At 44.4% G+C, this 14,130-nt stretch overlaps 1 protein-coding gene across 5 annotated transcripts in view; it reads right to left on the bottom strand.

The window, feature by feature from the left end:
* Positions 1–14,130, bottom strand: part of PLEKHG4B (pleckstrin homology and RhoGEF domain containing G4B) — a 200,442-nt gene that overhangs the window by 8,673 nt on the left and 177,639 nt on the right. For 4 of the 5 annotated variants that reach the window (XM_073332597.1, XM_073332598.1, XM_073332599.1 and 1 more), the window contains 4 exons: positions 11,590–11,706; positions 10,883–11,152; positions 9,965–10,179; positions 5,268–5,327 (listed from right to left, as the gene is read on the bottom strand). In XM_073332597.1, the coding sequence (XP_073188698.1) occupies positions 5,286–5,327; positions 9,965–10,179; positions 10,883–11,152; positions 11,590–11,706 (644 nt within the window). In that variant the 3' untranslated portion in view covers positions 5,268–5,285. The remainder of the gene's footprint in view (positions 1–5,267; positions 5,328–9,964; positions 10,180–10,882; positions 11,153–11,589; positions 11,707–14,130) is intronic. The other variant, XM_073332600.1, reaches the window with a different exon arrangement.

Genomic DNA, 14,130 nt, shown 5'->3' with positions numbered 1-14,130 from the left:
AGTAGGGTGGGTCGCTGTTGTTTGTGGAGAGTGACGTTGTTGGTTCCTGGGCCTATGTCGTTGTTGTTGTTGCGTATCATACTGTCTGAAAGGTGGATGTTGCTCAAAGGTATGGTAACGCGGTCGTTGGTATGGCTGATATCTATATTGTCTCTTCTTTGAGGCAGGTGTTTGGATGCCTAAGGATCAGAGAGTGGCATGGGAATCCTTCATGGAGTGAAGGACCTCACTGGTTGTAGCAGCAAAGAGCTTGTCTCCATTGAAAGGGAGATCTTTGACCATATTCTGTATCTTCTTCAAAAAGGAGGAAGAAGCAAGCCATGAGGACTGCCGCATGACAACGGCCGTGGCTGTGGATCTGGCTGCTGTGTCCACAGCATCGAGGGCGGCTTGAAGAGCCATGTGGTAGATCAATTGGCCCTCGGACACCACTGCTTTAAATTGTTGTCGTTTATCCTCTGACACATCATCAATAAATTGCATTACCTTAGCATAATTTTTGTGGTCATATTTTGCTAAGAGCACTGCATAGTTCGCTACTCTAAATTGCAAAGTGGAAGAAGAATACACTTTGTGGCCGAAGGAGTCCAGTCTCTTGTTATCTTTGTCTGATGGAGTGGAGCAGAAGTGTTAGTATTTGTTTTACTGATTGGCCGCATCGACCACTAGCGAATTAGGTGAGGGGTGCGTAAATAGAAACTGAACCCTTAGAAGGAACAAAATATTTTCGGTCCAATCTCTTGCTAGTGGGTGTTATTATAGCTGGGGTCTGCCAAATAGTTTTAGCAGGTTCCATAATGGCCCCATTAATTGGTAGAGCTATTTTGGAGGAGGTCGTAGCTTGCAGGATGTTGGTAAGCTCATGGTGTGTTTCAGGGACCTCCTCCCAGGTAACCTTGAGCTCTTCTGCTACTCTGTGAAACAACTCTTGAAAGTGAGCGAGTTCATCAGTAGCGGGAGGTGGTGGGGGTACCATGGCGTCTTGTGGTGTTATCACTATAGAAGAGGTGTGTGGGCAGTGTCCTCTGTAGGGGTGGTGGCCACTTCAGGTCTTATCTGGGTTTCAGTGTAAGCAGGCAGTGGGGAGGGTCTGACAGCTTTCCTCAGGGCAGCCCGCGGAAGACCTGAGTGTGGTGCAGTGTAGGTCCATGGGCCCCAGTGTGGCCATTGCCCTGGGAGAGAGGGGGCAGAATAGGTGGTCCCATCCAGGGATTGCCATACTAGTGTGAATAGCCTTGAGGATATGGAGAGCATGCTGTAATGCGTCTCCTGGTTGTAGGTAACTGGGAGAGTACTGAGAGAAAAACAACTGGTCATCATATTCCTCTTTCTCCACCCACACTTCATTGAAGGGGTTTGAAGTGGTAGGGGAGTACTGAAGGTAGGGTGCTAAAGGTCTCAGTGAGAGGCTGGTGCTGAGAAGAGGAGAGTCAGGAGCATGGGACACCCTTAAATCCTCTGGCTGTAAAAGCTGCGGTGGAGCCGAGTGACCAGGAGTCGGTGCCGGTGTAGCTGGTGGAGGCAGAGTCTCCTGGGGCATCTGCTGGTGCACCAAAGGGTGTCCCGGGGGCGCAGGCTGGCTCCGCAGAGTAAGAGCCCCTGAGGTAGCCACTGCAAGGGAGGCTGCAGACGTCAGGAGGCTCATTGCTGAGAGCGGCAGCTGTAAAAGCGGCACCGGAAGATCAAAGGACGGTGCCATAGCCACCACTTGTGCTGTCGGCACCGTAACAGCTCTCGGCACCGTACTAGCAAAGGTGGCCGTAGGAGAGCTGAAAGAGGCGGGCAACTGGAAGCCCTGAGCCTTGGCACCATGTAGTGGGGCAGCCAACTCACGGTCGATGCCTGAGGTATCTGCCACGTGGAACGTGCTGAGCAGCGGAGCCGCAGTCAGCAGAGACCGGAGAGCCAGTTTTAATTTCTTCCCCAAGGAATGACTCCTGAGGGGAGAGGAAGCTGGCCATTTTTTTGCTTTTCCTTTGCCTCTGGAGGGTGTCACAGAGGTTTGCTGGCCAGGGTCAGAGGCAGGTCTGAGGGAGTTTTCCTGGAGCAGCATTTTAAGCCTGAGCTCGCTGTCCTTGCGGGTTCGCGCTTTCAATTTGTTACTGTGGACGCATTTTGGGGGTACATGAGACTCCCCCAAACAGCGTATGCACTGTGAATGCCCGTCTGAGATGGGGATGGCATCCTTACAGGAGGCGCATCTCTCGAAGTCTGGGGAGCCAGGCATCTCCGAATCCGCGGAGGGTTTTTTTTTAAGAAATAGAAGTAACAGCTAATGTAACTTATCTAAGTAGTAATTCTAATGACAAACTATCTAACTAAACTGAGAAACAAACTACCTAGCTAGTCTCAAAGAGCACTGCTGAACTCCGTCTCTAGCCGGGGAGGGTAGCGAAGGAACTGAGGAGCCCAGGCTGTGCGCGCACTATTAGAACACTGACAGCTCGAGAGGTAGGCACAGCGCGTGCGCAGCCCGTAGGGCTACTGCTGTAGAAATCTCCGATCGAAGGTGCTGGGACGCACCTTGACTTGAAGTGGAGCACCCACAGGGACATCTCTCGAAGAAGAATACCCTGTTAAGTACAGACCGATCTGAACTATGGTTATTAGCAAAAAGAAATGTAACTTTCTGTTCATGAACAGAAACTTTGAAACTTATTGTTATATTTCTATGTAATTAATATTTTTGTAAATACTCCTTGGTGGCACGCTACAGAGCATGTTAATTCTAAATATTTTTGTATAATCTCAAGCCATCACATTTCATTGCTTTATTTTTAGGACACCTAGGACAATAGGAATATAAAAATATAAAATAAAATGCAAAAAAAACCCCAGTGGGATGTTTTAATACCATAAACCATCAGTATCTGAAAAACATTAGAAAAAATGAATTCAGAATTTAAAATGGCTGCCACGGCCAGCATGGGATGAGTTGGTGATGGCCTCATATTTGAAAATCTTTATAGGGCGTGCCTTATGACTCTGGGAAATTTCATGCTTTTATCATAAAACCCACAATTCTTTCACAAATCTGATAAGCTGTATGTGAGGTAAAAGAGTAAAATGAAGGACTAATTTATTAGACAAAGAAAAAAATGCCTCTCCCTAAAAACCCATAAAATTGAGCTCATTATAAACCTGTTGGGGTAGTTGCTGGGATTTAGCCGGTCTGTACAGAATGAAGGGTAGAGAGTATGTGGAAAACTGTCCTAAAACTTACTTTTGCACATCTCTGTTGTGATGACTGTGTGCAGAGGCAGTCCTTTTTGTATTCTTGTTCCTTATGTAAACACATTAGTAGGGTATGTATCTTGGGGCATATTGTGCCAATTTTTAGGCGAAGATTCCCCTTTGACTTCACTGAGAGTTCATTTTAAGAACTGATGGTGCGATAAAGCTTTGGTTTCTGAGAACCTGCAGTCTCTTCCACGCTTAAATTGTACTTGGGAATTTTGTAACTTTTATTTGTAGAGTTGGTCAAAATTTTTCTCAAAAAAAGATTTTTTTTGTGAAAAATGGCCTATTTTAGGAAACTAAACTTTTTGTGAGAACTTACTGGCATTATCCATTTTTTTTTTTTTTTGCTTTTTGAAAAAATATTCCCTGGCATTTTTAATCCACATATTATTTGCAATGTTATTGAAATGTTTATAAAAATCATTTTAGAAATTATTATTGAAATGACTAGTTAACTGAAAACTGTTTCCAGTAAGAAAATATGATGATCAGGAAATGAAAAATTTAGATTTTAATAAAAATTAATAATATTTTGATTAAAAACTCACAAAAAACACCATGAAAAATTATTCCATTTCAAACTCTGTGAAACAAAAACAACTTTGAAATTTCAGGGTTTTTTGTTGTTTTTTGTTTTGCTTTTGTGAATGTTTTACCCTCTTCCCAGTTATTTTGTCTAGTTATTTATTGACTTTAAATTACTTTCACATGAAATTAATAATACAGGGCATTTCTCTGGCTACACAAGGGAGACTGAGTGTTTTCCCTCCAAACACTCCCATATTTTTGTACAAATACGAAGTGTATATATAGTAGCCTGGCCTACAGCAGCAGAGCCTGGAACAGTCTGCCTCAGAAATCCATGGCCACACAAACAGGTTACTCAATTCTAGTGCTGTAACTCCCCCCAAAGACTACACAGTCCTTGTGTGTGTATTTGTGAGCCAGGAGGGAGCAGGGGATAACAGAGGGTATATCTACACTACAATTAAAGACCTGTGGCTGGCCTGTGCCTGCTGATTCAGGCTCCCAAAGCTTGGGCTAAGTCTGTGTTTAATTGAGGTGTAGACGTTTGGACTCAGGCTGGACCCTGGACTCTCGGACCCTGCGAGGTAGGAGGGTCCTAGAGCTTGGGCTGCAGCCCAAGCCCTAATGTCTACACCACAATTAACCAGCCCCTTAGCCTGAGCCCTGGGAACCTGAATCAGCTGGCACAGGCCAGCCATGGATGTTTAATTGCAGCGTAGACATACCCTGAAGGGCTGCAGATGGGCTTGGGAATCAGGAGTTGTTGAGCAGGAGAGACAGGGAGTTTCTTTGCATGGACTTTCCTAACCTCAGGCTGCTACCCACCATGACAGGCTAAGCTCCTAGAGACCAGCTCAGCCTGCTGTATGCAGCCAGCACCTTCAGCCTACCAGGCTTTGAATCCAGGCATTCCGTGCTGGATTCTGTCTTTACTACTTCAGTAGGCGCATGCTAGAACTGCATCACCTCCTTCAGCACCTTACCTCTTTGTTGGCATAAACATCCACTGTTTAATTTTAAACAGTGAAGACGACATGTGTATGTACATACACAATAGACACATACCAAACGGCATAAGTAAAAATAGGCAGCACTGCTCTGTGTCAGGCATTATGCAAATAGTAGAATGTAGAACCCATTACCTCATTTTATACCATTGTTATAGCAGCATGTGTGCAACCCACAAAGCAAATTGCTGTGGGCCAGAGACGGAGATATGAGAAAGGGTAAACATTCAGGGAAGGAAGAGAGTGAATTACAGGGATAAAGCCTAGTACTTTTATACCAGAGCACTCGCTAGAGAAGATGGTTAGTAAGAGGTGACACAAATAGGATTCAGTAACTTTTCTAATATTGTTAGAACATGCAGATCAGTTTTAAGACACTCTCTCATGCCCCAATTTAATTGGTTATTATCTTATAATTAACGTGGCAGCCTGGAGTCTTATTAGCTTGATCATTTTAGTATAAGGGTTGAGCTGAGAAAACCAGTTACTTACTGAATTTATGCCTGTCAGTCAAACCATTGTTGAGAGGCCTAATACATGAGAGGTTTTGTTCTGATGGAAAAGGGAGGGAAATCTAATTAAAACCAACATTAGAGTTTGCTAGGAATAACCTGGGTCATACTAATATAACAACAGGATCATCAGAACATTTTCTTCACAATGGCACATCATATAGCATTCTCCTGGTTCTAGGGATAGTTCAAAAATGTGTCAAACATTTCTAATCATTACCTCTGCTTAATCATAAGAAACGGATGATGAAAATACTGGATATCATGAATATGTTTCGCTTCATACCATAAAAATATAAGATGCACCATTATCTTCATTAATCATCTTCCTGATTTTATACATGCAGCAGGAAATCGTTCATAATAATGTCCCCAAATCACATTTAGCACATTTTTAGATTTTGGTTTCTAAGAAAATGATATCTTAAAGTTATTTGTTGGTACGTCCCTTAAACTGCTCTTGAAATCCATAGAGTTCTGTATGGCTCGAAAGCTTGTCTCTCTCACCAACAGAAGTTGGTTCAATAAAAAAATATCACCACACTCACCATTAGGGTTGCCAACTTGGTAATGGATGCTCCAGGAGGAGTGCCGGAACCTCCCCTGCCCTGCCTCTTCCCCCTGAGGCCCCACCCCTGCCCCACCTCTTCCCCCCAAAGCCCCACCGCTGCCCCACCTCTTCCTCCAAGACGCCACCCCCTCCACACCTTTTTCCCTTTCCTCCCCTGTCACTCGCTGCTTTTCCCCTTGCGCCCCCTGCCCAGGTCAGGAGGGAATCACCTGCGGAGCTGCAGCCGCCCAACACAGGTAGGAGGTAGCCCTGGCTAAGTATGGCTAGCACGGGTGATGACCCAGCACCTCCCCGTCTCCTCCGCCTGCAGTAACCCGCCTTCAGGTGTCCGGTCAGTAGATCTGACCGGACACTGTTAGGTGCCCTTCTTGACTGGACTTTCCGGTTGAAAACTGAGCACCTGGCCACCCTACCCACCACGTCTCTCTAATGTCCTGGGACTGACATGGCTACCCCTACACTGTATATTTGAAATCCATAGGCCTAATCTGACACTCAATCTTCAAACCAATGGGAATTTTCTCTCTGTGATAAACTCAGGATCAGGACCCATCTATTTTCAGAGTAGTTACTTTTCTATGTATTCTCTAAATAGGCATCCAAATTACTTTTCTGTGCAAACCATAAAATCTACAGTTCTCCTCCATGATGGTTTTATCTGTCGCACGTCCCTATCAGAGCCCATTTCCTCAATTGTATGCCTCTCACAATCAAAAGTTTGTGCTGCAGCCACCTCACGGTGCCTAAAGAGAATGGGCGTACTCAGAACCAGTCTACGCTTCTCTTTAGAGAGACCGAAGAGTTGCTACTGAGTGACACAAAGCTTTTCCTTCCACCTCATGGGGTGAGCAAGCTGTGCCTGCAGTGCTCAGTCTGGGGAGCAAGGGAACCAACATGAGTCTCACACAGCAACGCAGAGGTCAGAGCGTCACCACAGAGGCCACAGAAGACGTGTCTTACACTTTCATCCTCCCATAGATTAATCAATATGCAAGGTTAAACAGTAAGAAATAAGGCTGTGAAAGATCAAAGGGGTTTCATTAGCAATTTAGAGCCAAGTGCTCCAAATTCTTCAGTAAATCCCCAGCCCAACAAAGCACTTAAGCATATGCTTAAGTTTAAACATGTAAATAATGCCTTTCACATCAGTGGGATTATTCACATGCTTAAGTGCTTTGCTGGATCACCACTTAATGTTCACCCATGCTCATGTTAAAAAAGGAGTGCAATGGGTGCCTAAAAGGAGCCTAACTCCTGATCTGTGGACTGTTGGAGATGTTCTCTATTTAACTGTGGCAGAAAGGACAGTACAAATGCCATGCATCTGGAGTGAGATGTAAGCCAAAAAATGGAGGAGGTTTAGGGAAATGTATGCTGAACACTGAACTTACAGGCAAGCTCATCTACACTGCCTCCAAAATGCAGCAGAACCACGGACACTATTTGTTCTTAATGTATTCCATCTACAGCTGGAATAAGTCAGCACCATGTTCTTGATTTACTTTTCCCTGGCTGGTTTGGCAGAGGAGAAGTTTGATGCCTGCCTCGGCTGGTGCCTAGAGTCAAGGGAAGATAGATAGGACCCCCATTCTGATACATATTGGTCAGGAGGCCTTGATTTAATCCTGGATCAGGGAAGCTCTAGCTCTCTTCAGCTCTAGGTAGGTGAAAGACCAGTCTGTGGATGTTCCTTTGCCACATCCAGGAGATCCAATAACTCATGGATTCCACTGCTTACCAGCCAGAAAACAGCTGTGTTATACTGTCTACATTTTGGCAGGGTGTTCTGTCGGTAGGAGAATTTGGCCTATATTCTGTGACTTCCTGTTTCTGGATAGAACAATATAATACTTGGAATCAGTCAGAGTTTGTTTTAGTTTGTTCACTTCCTTGGTAAGATCTGAAAAATTGGCCCTAAACCACCCTAGTTGTGCATTTGTGCACACAGAAATGTGTTATTTTGTGTGTGCACTATGGTTAGATATTGATACATTCCTATTTATGTACTTGCAGGCTAGACAGATTACCATCTCGCCACGTACACACACAAATCCCAATTTGTACATTAGCATCCAATCCAACTTTGCACAAACAAAGTAGGTACATATTTGCACCTGTGCTAATCAAATCCTTAACACATCATATATTTGATTTATCCCCACTGAAATCTGGACGGTCCCCTGGGTATTTGTCTATGGGACCAGCCCTGCATGGATCCAAGAAGGGATCATGTTGTCATTAATGTCCTTGAGTAAACAGGGATTTTCATTATAGATTAAATAAAATCACACAGTACACTATTGTGTATTCAAGCAAAAGGGACGTGCGCCTTAAAAAGGGGATGGCTCTGACTAATTCTAACCTTAGTAGCACCCTGCACTTTACTTCCTAATTGCTTCAGCTTTACAAGTTATACGCTTTGTGAACCTTGCCCTTAAATCACTGTTGCTTGTGGCAACATTTATTACCAGTATTCATTGTGTTCTAACTCTAATTTTGTTCAATTCGACATATAATCAAGTGACATTTAGGAGCTTGGAGATACTCTGCTGACTGTACATCCTGTTGGGTAGCATCCTCTAGCCTTTGTCCTCTATTGTAACAAATATATTGTCAGCAGTGCTGACCAGTAGGAAGCTCTATACTTTATTTGTCTACAGAGGTTAACTTGAAGGGCACCTGCAACTCTCAAATGGGTGTTGGCTCCAGACTTCATGGTATTACAGTTTCCGGGAGGAGTGCAGAGCCTGCATATAACTGACTCAGTGTGTGAGTGAGAAGCAGCTGGTGCACTGTAGCCCTGCTTTCTTTATGGTGCCAGGCTATGTCAGAGCAAGGTGTTCAAGAGAGACTGGGGTTTCAGGAGGGAGCCTCTTTTGGGGGATTTAGACTTGGTTATACTCCTGCCGCTTGAAATTCTTTTGTGAGGGCTACTGAAGAGACTTTTCACAGCAGGAGGCCAAGAGGAAGGTACAGCTGCCAATCCCAGTGCTGTTTATTAACTGCTGCTTTTAGCCACCACTGTCAAGATGCAGCTTCTTTTACTCTAGCATTATTGTGCAAGAGACACTTCATTTGTTCATGTTGTCCTATTTTAAGTGCTCACTCTGAATTCATAAGGCCAGATTCTGCCACATTTACACTGAGTAGGGACTTACTCCACAAGAAGCCCCACTAAATCAATACGACTATTTACAGAATAAGGTACAACATGACAAATGCTAGCAGAGTATGGCCAATACAAATACATTCTACCTAAATAAAAATAATAGAAATGTTGACCTTCTCATGCACGGGCAGTTCAGAGCAGTTAGTGTATAGGGGCCAAATTCTGTTCTCAGTTTCACCAGTGTATGTCACAGTCATTCTGCTGAACTCAGAGTAGAATTGTAATTGAAAACAGCCTTTGGACCAGGAAAAGGTTTTAAAGTGAATAGAGTTGCTGATGAAAGGTGCTGGGCTGACAGCCCTGGAGTGTGAAGTTCTTTGTTTATCCAAAGACACTGATAGCACATTGCCCTGCAGGGATCACCCCCACTCAGGAGGAAAGGCTAGTACGGCCTCTAGGTCTATTCAGTCCTCCCTGATGGAACTGCCACCCAAGAGGGTGCACCACCAACTGTGGTGTTAGCTCTGTGATGTGGGTCTTTGCCCGACAGGGAACAGACTCAGACTACCAGCTCTTTTTACTGTACCAAGAGGTTAAAAGAAAAAGCATGGATTTCCCCTGTGAACATAAATTGTTTCTAAAATAGAGACTCTAAAATCCATCAGCTATAAAATGGTGTCAAAAATGCCTATATTTAAACGTACAACACTGAGGGCCAAACCCTGCTCTCATTCACACCCATACAAGTCCACTGGAGTCACCATTGCAATTATGCAACCAAAAGGAAGTCAATAGGTTGCATGGGTGTAACTGACAGCGGAATTTGGCTGTAAGTGTCTTACTGAGTTCAATGTGAAGTATGCTCAGATCAAGTCCCTACAATCAGGGTCTTAGAAAACAGCTTAGTTCAGTATTGCCATGTTGGTAAAATGATTGGTAATCATTATAAGTGAAATCAGTGAAGGCTTTTTGTACGACTAAAACGTAAAATACTTACCACTGTGACATACTGGTTGGTGTGTCTTGATCTAGGATTCTTCTCAGGGAGAGCAGGAGATGTGCACTGGGAAGGAGGTTTAGAGCCAGGATTTGAAGCACCTTCATCCAAGAATGTCTCTGTAGAGAGCTGGGACAATCCAGGATGAACAGAGCAACTAAAACCACTCACACTTTCACCCGAAGTGCACTGGGATGATTCTGAACTCTCTGTGACTATAAACAGGAAGAAAGCATGCAAAGTTAGACTCTGTCTAGGCCTGTAGTCCAACAGTCTTACACATTTAAAGACACTATATCTTCCAGTGTCTAATATTTTAGGACTCTACTGATCCAAACTGAACACTACACTCTGAGTGTGGCCTAACCAGTTCTTTATAAAGTGATAGACAATCTCCTTAGATGTATATACCCTTCTTGATTAAAGCCACCATCCTAATAGCCTTCTCCATCATTGGACTGAGGGGGCACGCACACACACAGACACACACAAAAAGCTTAGAAGAAGGCTAAGATTTCCTAGCCCTAAGGAGCTAGGCCTAAGGAGTAATGCAGTGATGTGGGAGTCAGTGTCACCATTGTTTCCCTTATTTGGTTCATGTATTTAAAGAGTTCTGAAAATAAAAAGTTTAAGATAACCACTTGCAGAGGCACTACTTGTACATCCTACCCTGGGCGACAGCGATGGCTCTAGAGAGCAGCAAGAGCTGTCATGGTTGTTGCTACCTAAAACTAGAAATGTGATAAATTTGAGGGACTAAAAGTACTGCTTAAGACATAAATCACAAAGCTCTAACATATTGTACCTCTACACATCTGGGTGTGTCAATCCATCGAGATACACATCAGAACCAGAACAACCTGCCATGTCCAAAATCCTTACAAATCCCTTCTAATCCAGATGCTGAAATTCACTCACTCATTGAAGGCTGACTGCCAGTTTCCTGCTCCAGTTCATCTTCCTCAATGCAGGTTCTAATATCATATGACCAGTGGTAGAAGGGTGGTCCTAATAAGCCTGGATGAGGTGGGCTGGAATACACATGCAGGTTCAGTGATCCCAAAATGGAAGAAGAGGACTGGCTGCTTGAGGAAGATGTGCTACTGTTTGAGATAGTGGAATGCGGCCTTTTAAATGGAGTGGAGTGGTCAAATGAAGACACGGCTACTGATGCTCGAGATCTTGATTCTACAAGCAAACAAGAACCTTTGATCATTGGAAGGGAACAAGGTGAATGAGGGGAAAATGCTATTTTGAACAAGAAATAAAACAGGATTGGCTAGCTCAATAATCTTCTACTACTTGAATTAAAATGTTATCGAACTGAGGTTAGGAAAGTCCATTTGTTCAGCCCGCAGCTGCCCCCGTGCTCTCCAGATTTTCTGACAAGGAGAGATTGAATACAGTTGGAGGTCTGTATTGCTGAAGTTCCATGATCTTAACAACAGAAATAAGATACTAAATCTACTACACCGATACAAAAGTAAGATCAATTCTTTGCGGAAATATGTTACAATCAACTTTAAAAAAAAAAAAAGTGTGAAACAATTAAGGAAGAAAATCGTCCAAGTAGACTGGCAAGTGGGAAGGCAGAACAGCAACATAATGTGAGTAGTAGACAGTACCTGTTCCCTTCATGATGTAATCTATTGCTCGGTCACTTATGGCTGCTTCACTGGGCTTGATATCCATGAAAGGTTTATTGCCTATTCCCATTGACACCATTTCTTGCATTCTGAGTTCTAAAGTGGGGAAATGCACACATGTAAAATATCAGCCACTCCTTTGATGTTTTAATTATGCTGCTATGGGAGAACGAAAATATTTCCCTCTTTCCAGTACCCTCGGCAGTAGCTTACTGACCCCCTACAGGAGAGAAAAGCATTTATCAGCTGCAAACACTCTAGCTCTGGAGCCAGCCAGACACTGGTAACTTGAGCGGGTCAGACTTAATTTTTTGTAAAGTAACTAGAGAGTTGTAAAGGAAACTAGAGGATTGTAAAGGATGGTTCCATCTCCTCTGGTGCTCTCTCTCAGACACATTTCATTATTATTATTGAATCTTTTTAACAGTAGGTGCTTTTTTTCCTAATGGCAAAGTGAGATTTGTTTTCCAACCATCCTCAAACATTACAGAATAATTCTTTAGAGGGAAAATGGGATGATCATTGTTTTCATCACCATTGAACACGACTCAGTTTCAGAACATCCCCAGTCACCACACCAGTCAAATACATTGCAATTCAAAGCAGAGTTCATAACTTCACTCCTACTGAAAATATAGCCATGGAACTGGCATGTCATTTATGTCTAGCACAAATCACCAAGCCTATTGCCACCAGGGCACCATATTAGGAAGTTAACTTTAGTGTCAGGACTGTTTTACACAGTAATTTGAGGCTAGCAGTACAAATATCTTCCCACCCTTAACTTAAGGTTCTTGGCAGAGAATCTACCCTTATTAAACTTTTTCTTCTGTTAAGGATGGATGGTTGCTTGTGCCAAGGATGGAGACTACCAGAGCTGCATGAATATTATGGTACTGTTTTATTATGCATGCAACTCAATTAGGGTGGCATGCTCCCCTCTCTGGGCCTGGCCAGTCCCTGCTCTCTCTGAGGCAGTTTACCCACCAACGGGAGTTTGGAAAGAACAGTCCGTGTGATTGGAGGAGATCAGGGACTGTGATTGCGCAAATTAAAGAGGACATGGAAGGCTTCTTGCACACTCCCCCTCTTTATGCTCTTGCTCAGCAGCTGGACACAATTTAACTCTTAGGGGGCTGATAGTGTCTTTTAGGGCTGCATTTCAAATCCTGCTCATGTAAGTAGCAACTAAAAGCCATTCATTACTATCTTAGGGCTGTTCAGTGACATACGTGAAAAGAGTTAGTGAAGTCTCACTCCTGGTCCACGCAGAAACCAGCTGCCATTACAAACACCTCAATTGCGGTTAGCACTAATTGGGAGCCTTGTTTGTATTCCCAACATGGGTGCTCCCTCAGGACAGGGCTGAGGCATATTGTAGGGGAACAAGCTTTGCTGCTGTCCATGATGCACTCAAGCAAAACCTGGGCTTCCAGGGCTGGCTGACACCTTTCACGAGCTCTAAATTAGCTTGAAAAAGCTTGAATCTAAAAAGAACAACTCAGGCTATGGATACACTACAGAGCTTACAGTGGTGCACTTATGCTGCTGTACCACTGCTAGTGCAGACGCTTTAAGCCGACAGGAGAGAGCTCTGCTGTAGCTATGTCGGTGGGAGAACCTCTCCCGCCGACATAGTGCTCTCCACATTGGCGCTTAGGTCAGTGTAACTTACGATGCTCGGGGGAGGCGGGGTGGCTTATCCACACCCCTGACTGATGTAAGCTGCAGTGTGTACAAAGCCACAGTCTTAAAGAGAGTGGAACAGAAACAGAAGTTTTCCTGAACTCAATTTCATCGCAGGGGGAAGGGTCAGGCCCTCCAACACATAGAGGCCTCAGGAATTATGCACATCAGCCCTCCTTTCTCAGTGGCTTTACTTCTCGCACTCAGTGATCTCTCTCAGGCCTTTGCTTCCAATTCCCTAGAGATTATCCTGATGATGTAAAACAAATGCCTTGCTGCAGAGAGGCTCAGTTTGTCCAAAGCTTTCAATGTGCACAGATATTTTCCCATTCTTCTAGGGCTTAAATTCAGCTGGAGCCATCTGGAGTAGAGTGCCAGTAAATATTTTTAAACCCACAAGGAGCCCTGGCACCCCAGTGCCCACCCTCAGGACTGAAGTCCTAGGCCCTGGTGCCTCCCGTGGGGCTGAATTCCAGAGCCCTGGCGTGCCCTGAGCCTTGGCACACATACATTCCATGACCCCCCTCCCCGCAGGTGAAGCCCAGAGCCTTGCAGCTCCACAGGGCAGAAGCCCCTAGCCCACCACGCAGGGCAGAAGGCCAGAGGCACTCCCTGCCTGCTGGGCCCTGGAGGTTTTATAGCATATTGGGGGGATTGGGGTGGGAGGCTCCGCAAAATAATCTATGAGAATTTAAGCCCTGCTTTCTTCTAAATAGCTTAGGTGTCATTAACTGACCCCAGGTCTGCAGTAAAAATGGACGTATTGTTTCTCTAATAATTGTGGGTTAAAGCGCACACAGCTCAACGGAAGGGGGGTAGGCACTGGCTGGTACA

Source organism: Lepidochelys kempii, chromosome 2 (assembly GCF_965140265.1).
Source record: "Lepidochelys kempii isolate rLepKem1 chromosome 2, rLepKem1.hap2, whole genome shotgun sequence".
In the NCBI taxonomy this organism is placed as follows: Eukaryota; Metazoa; Chordata; order Testudines; family Cheloniidae; genus Lepidochelys; species Lepidochelys kempii.
The sequence above is the reverse complement of the archived record's forward strand: the minus strand, read 5'-3'. Positions and strand labels throughout refer to the sequence as shown.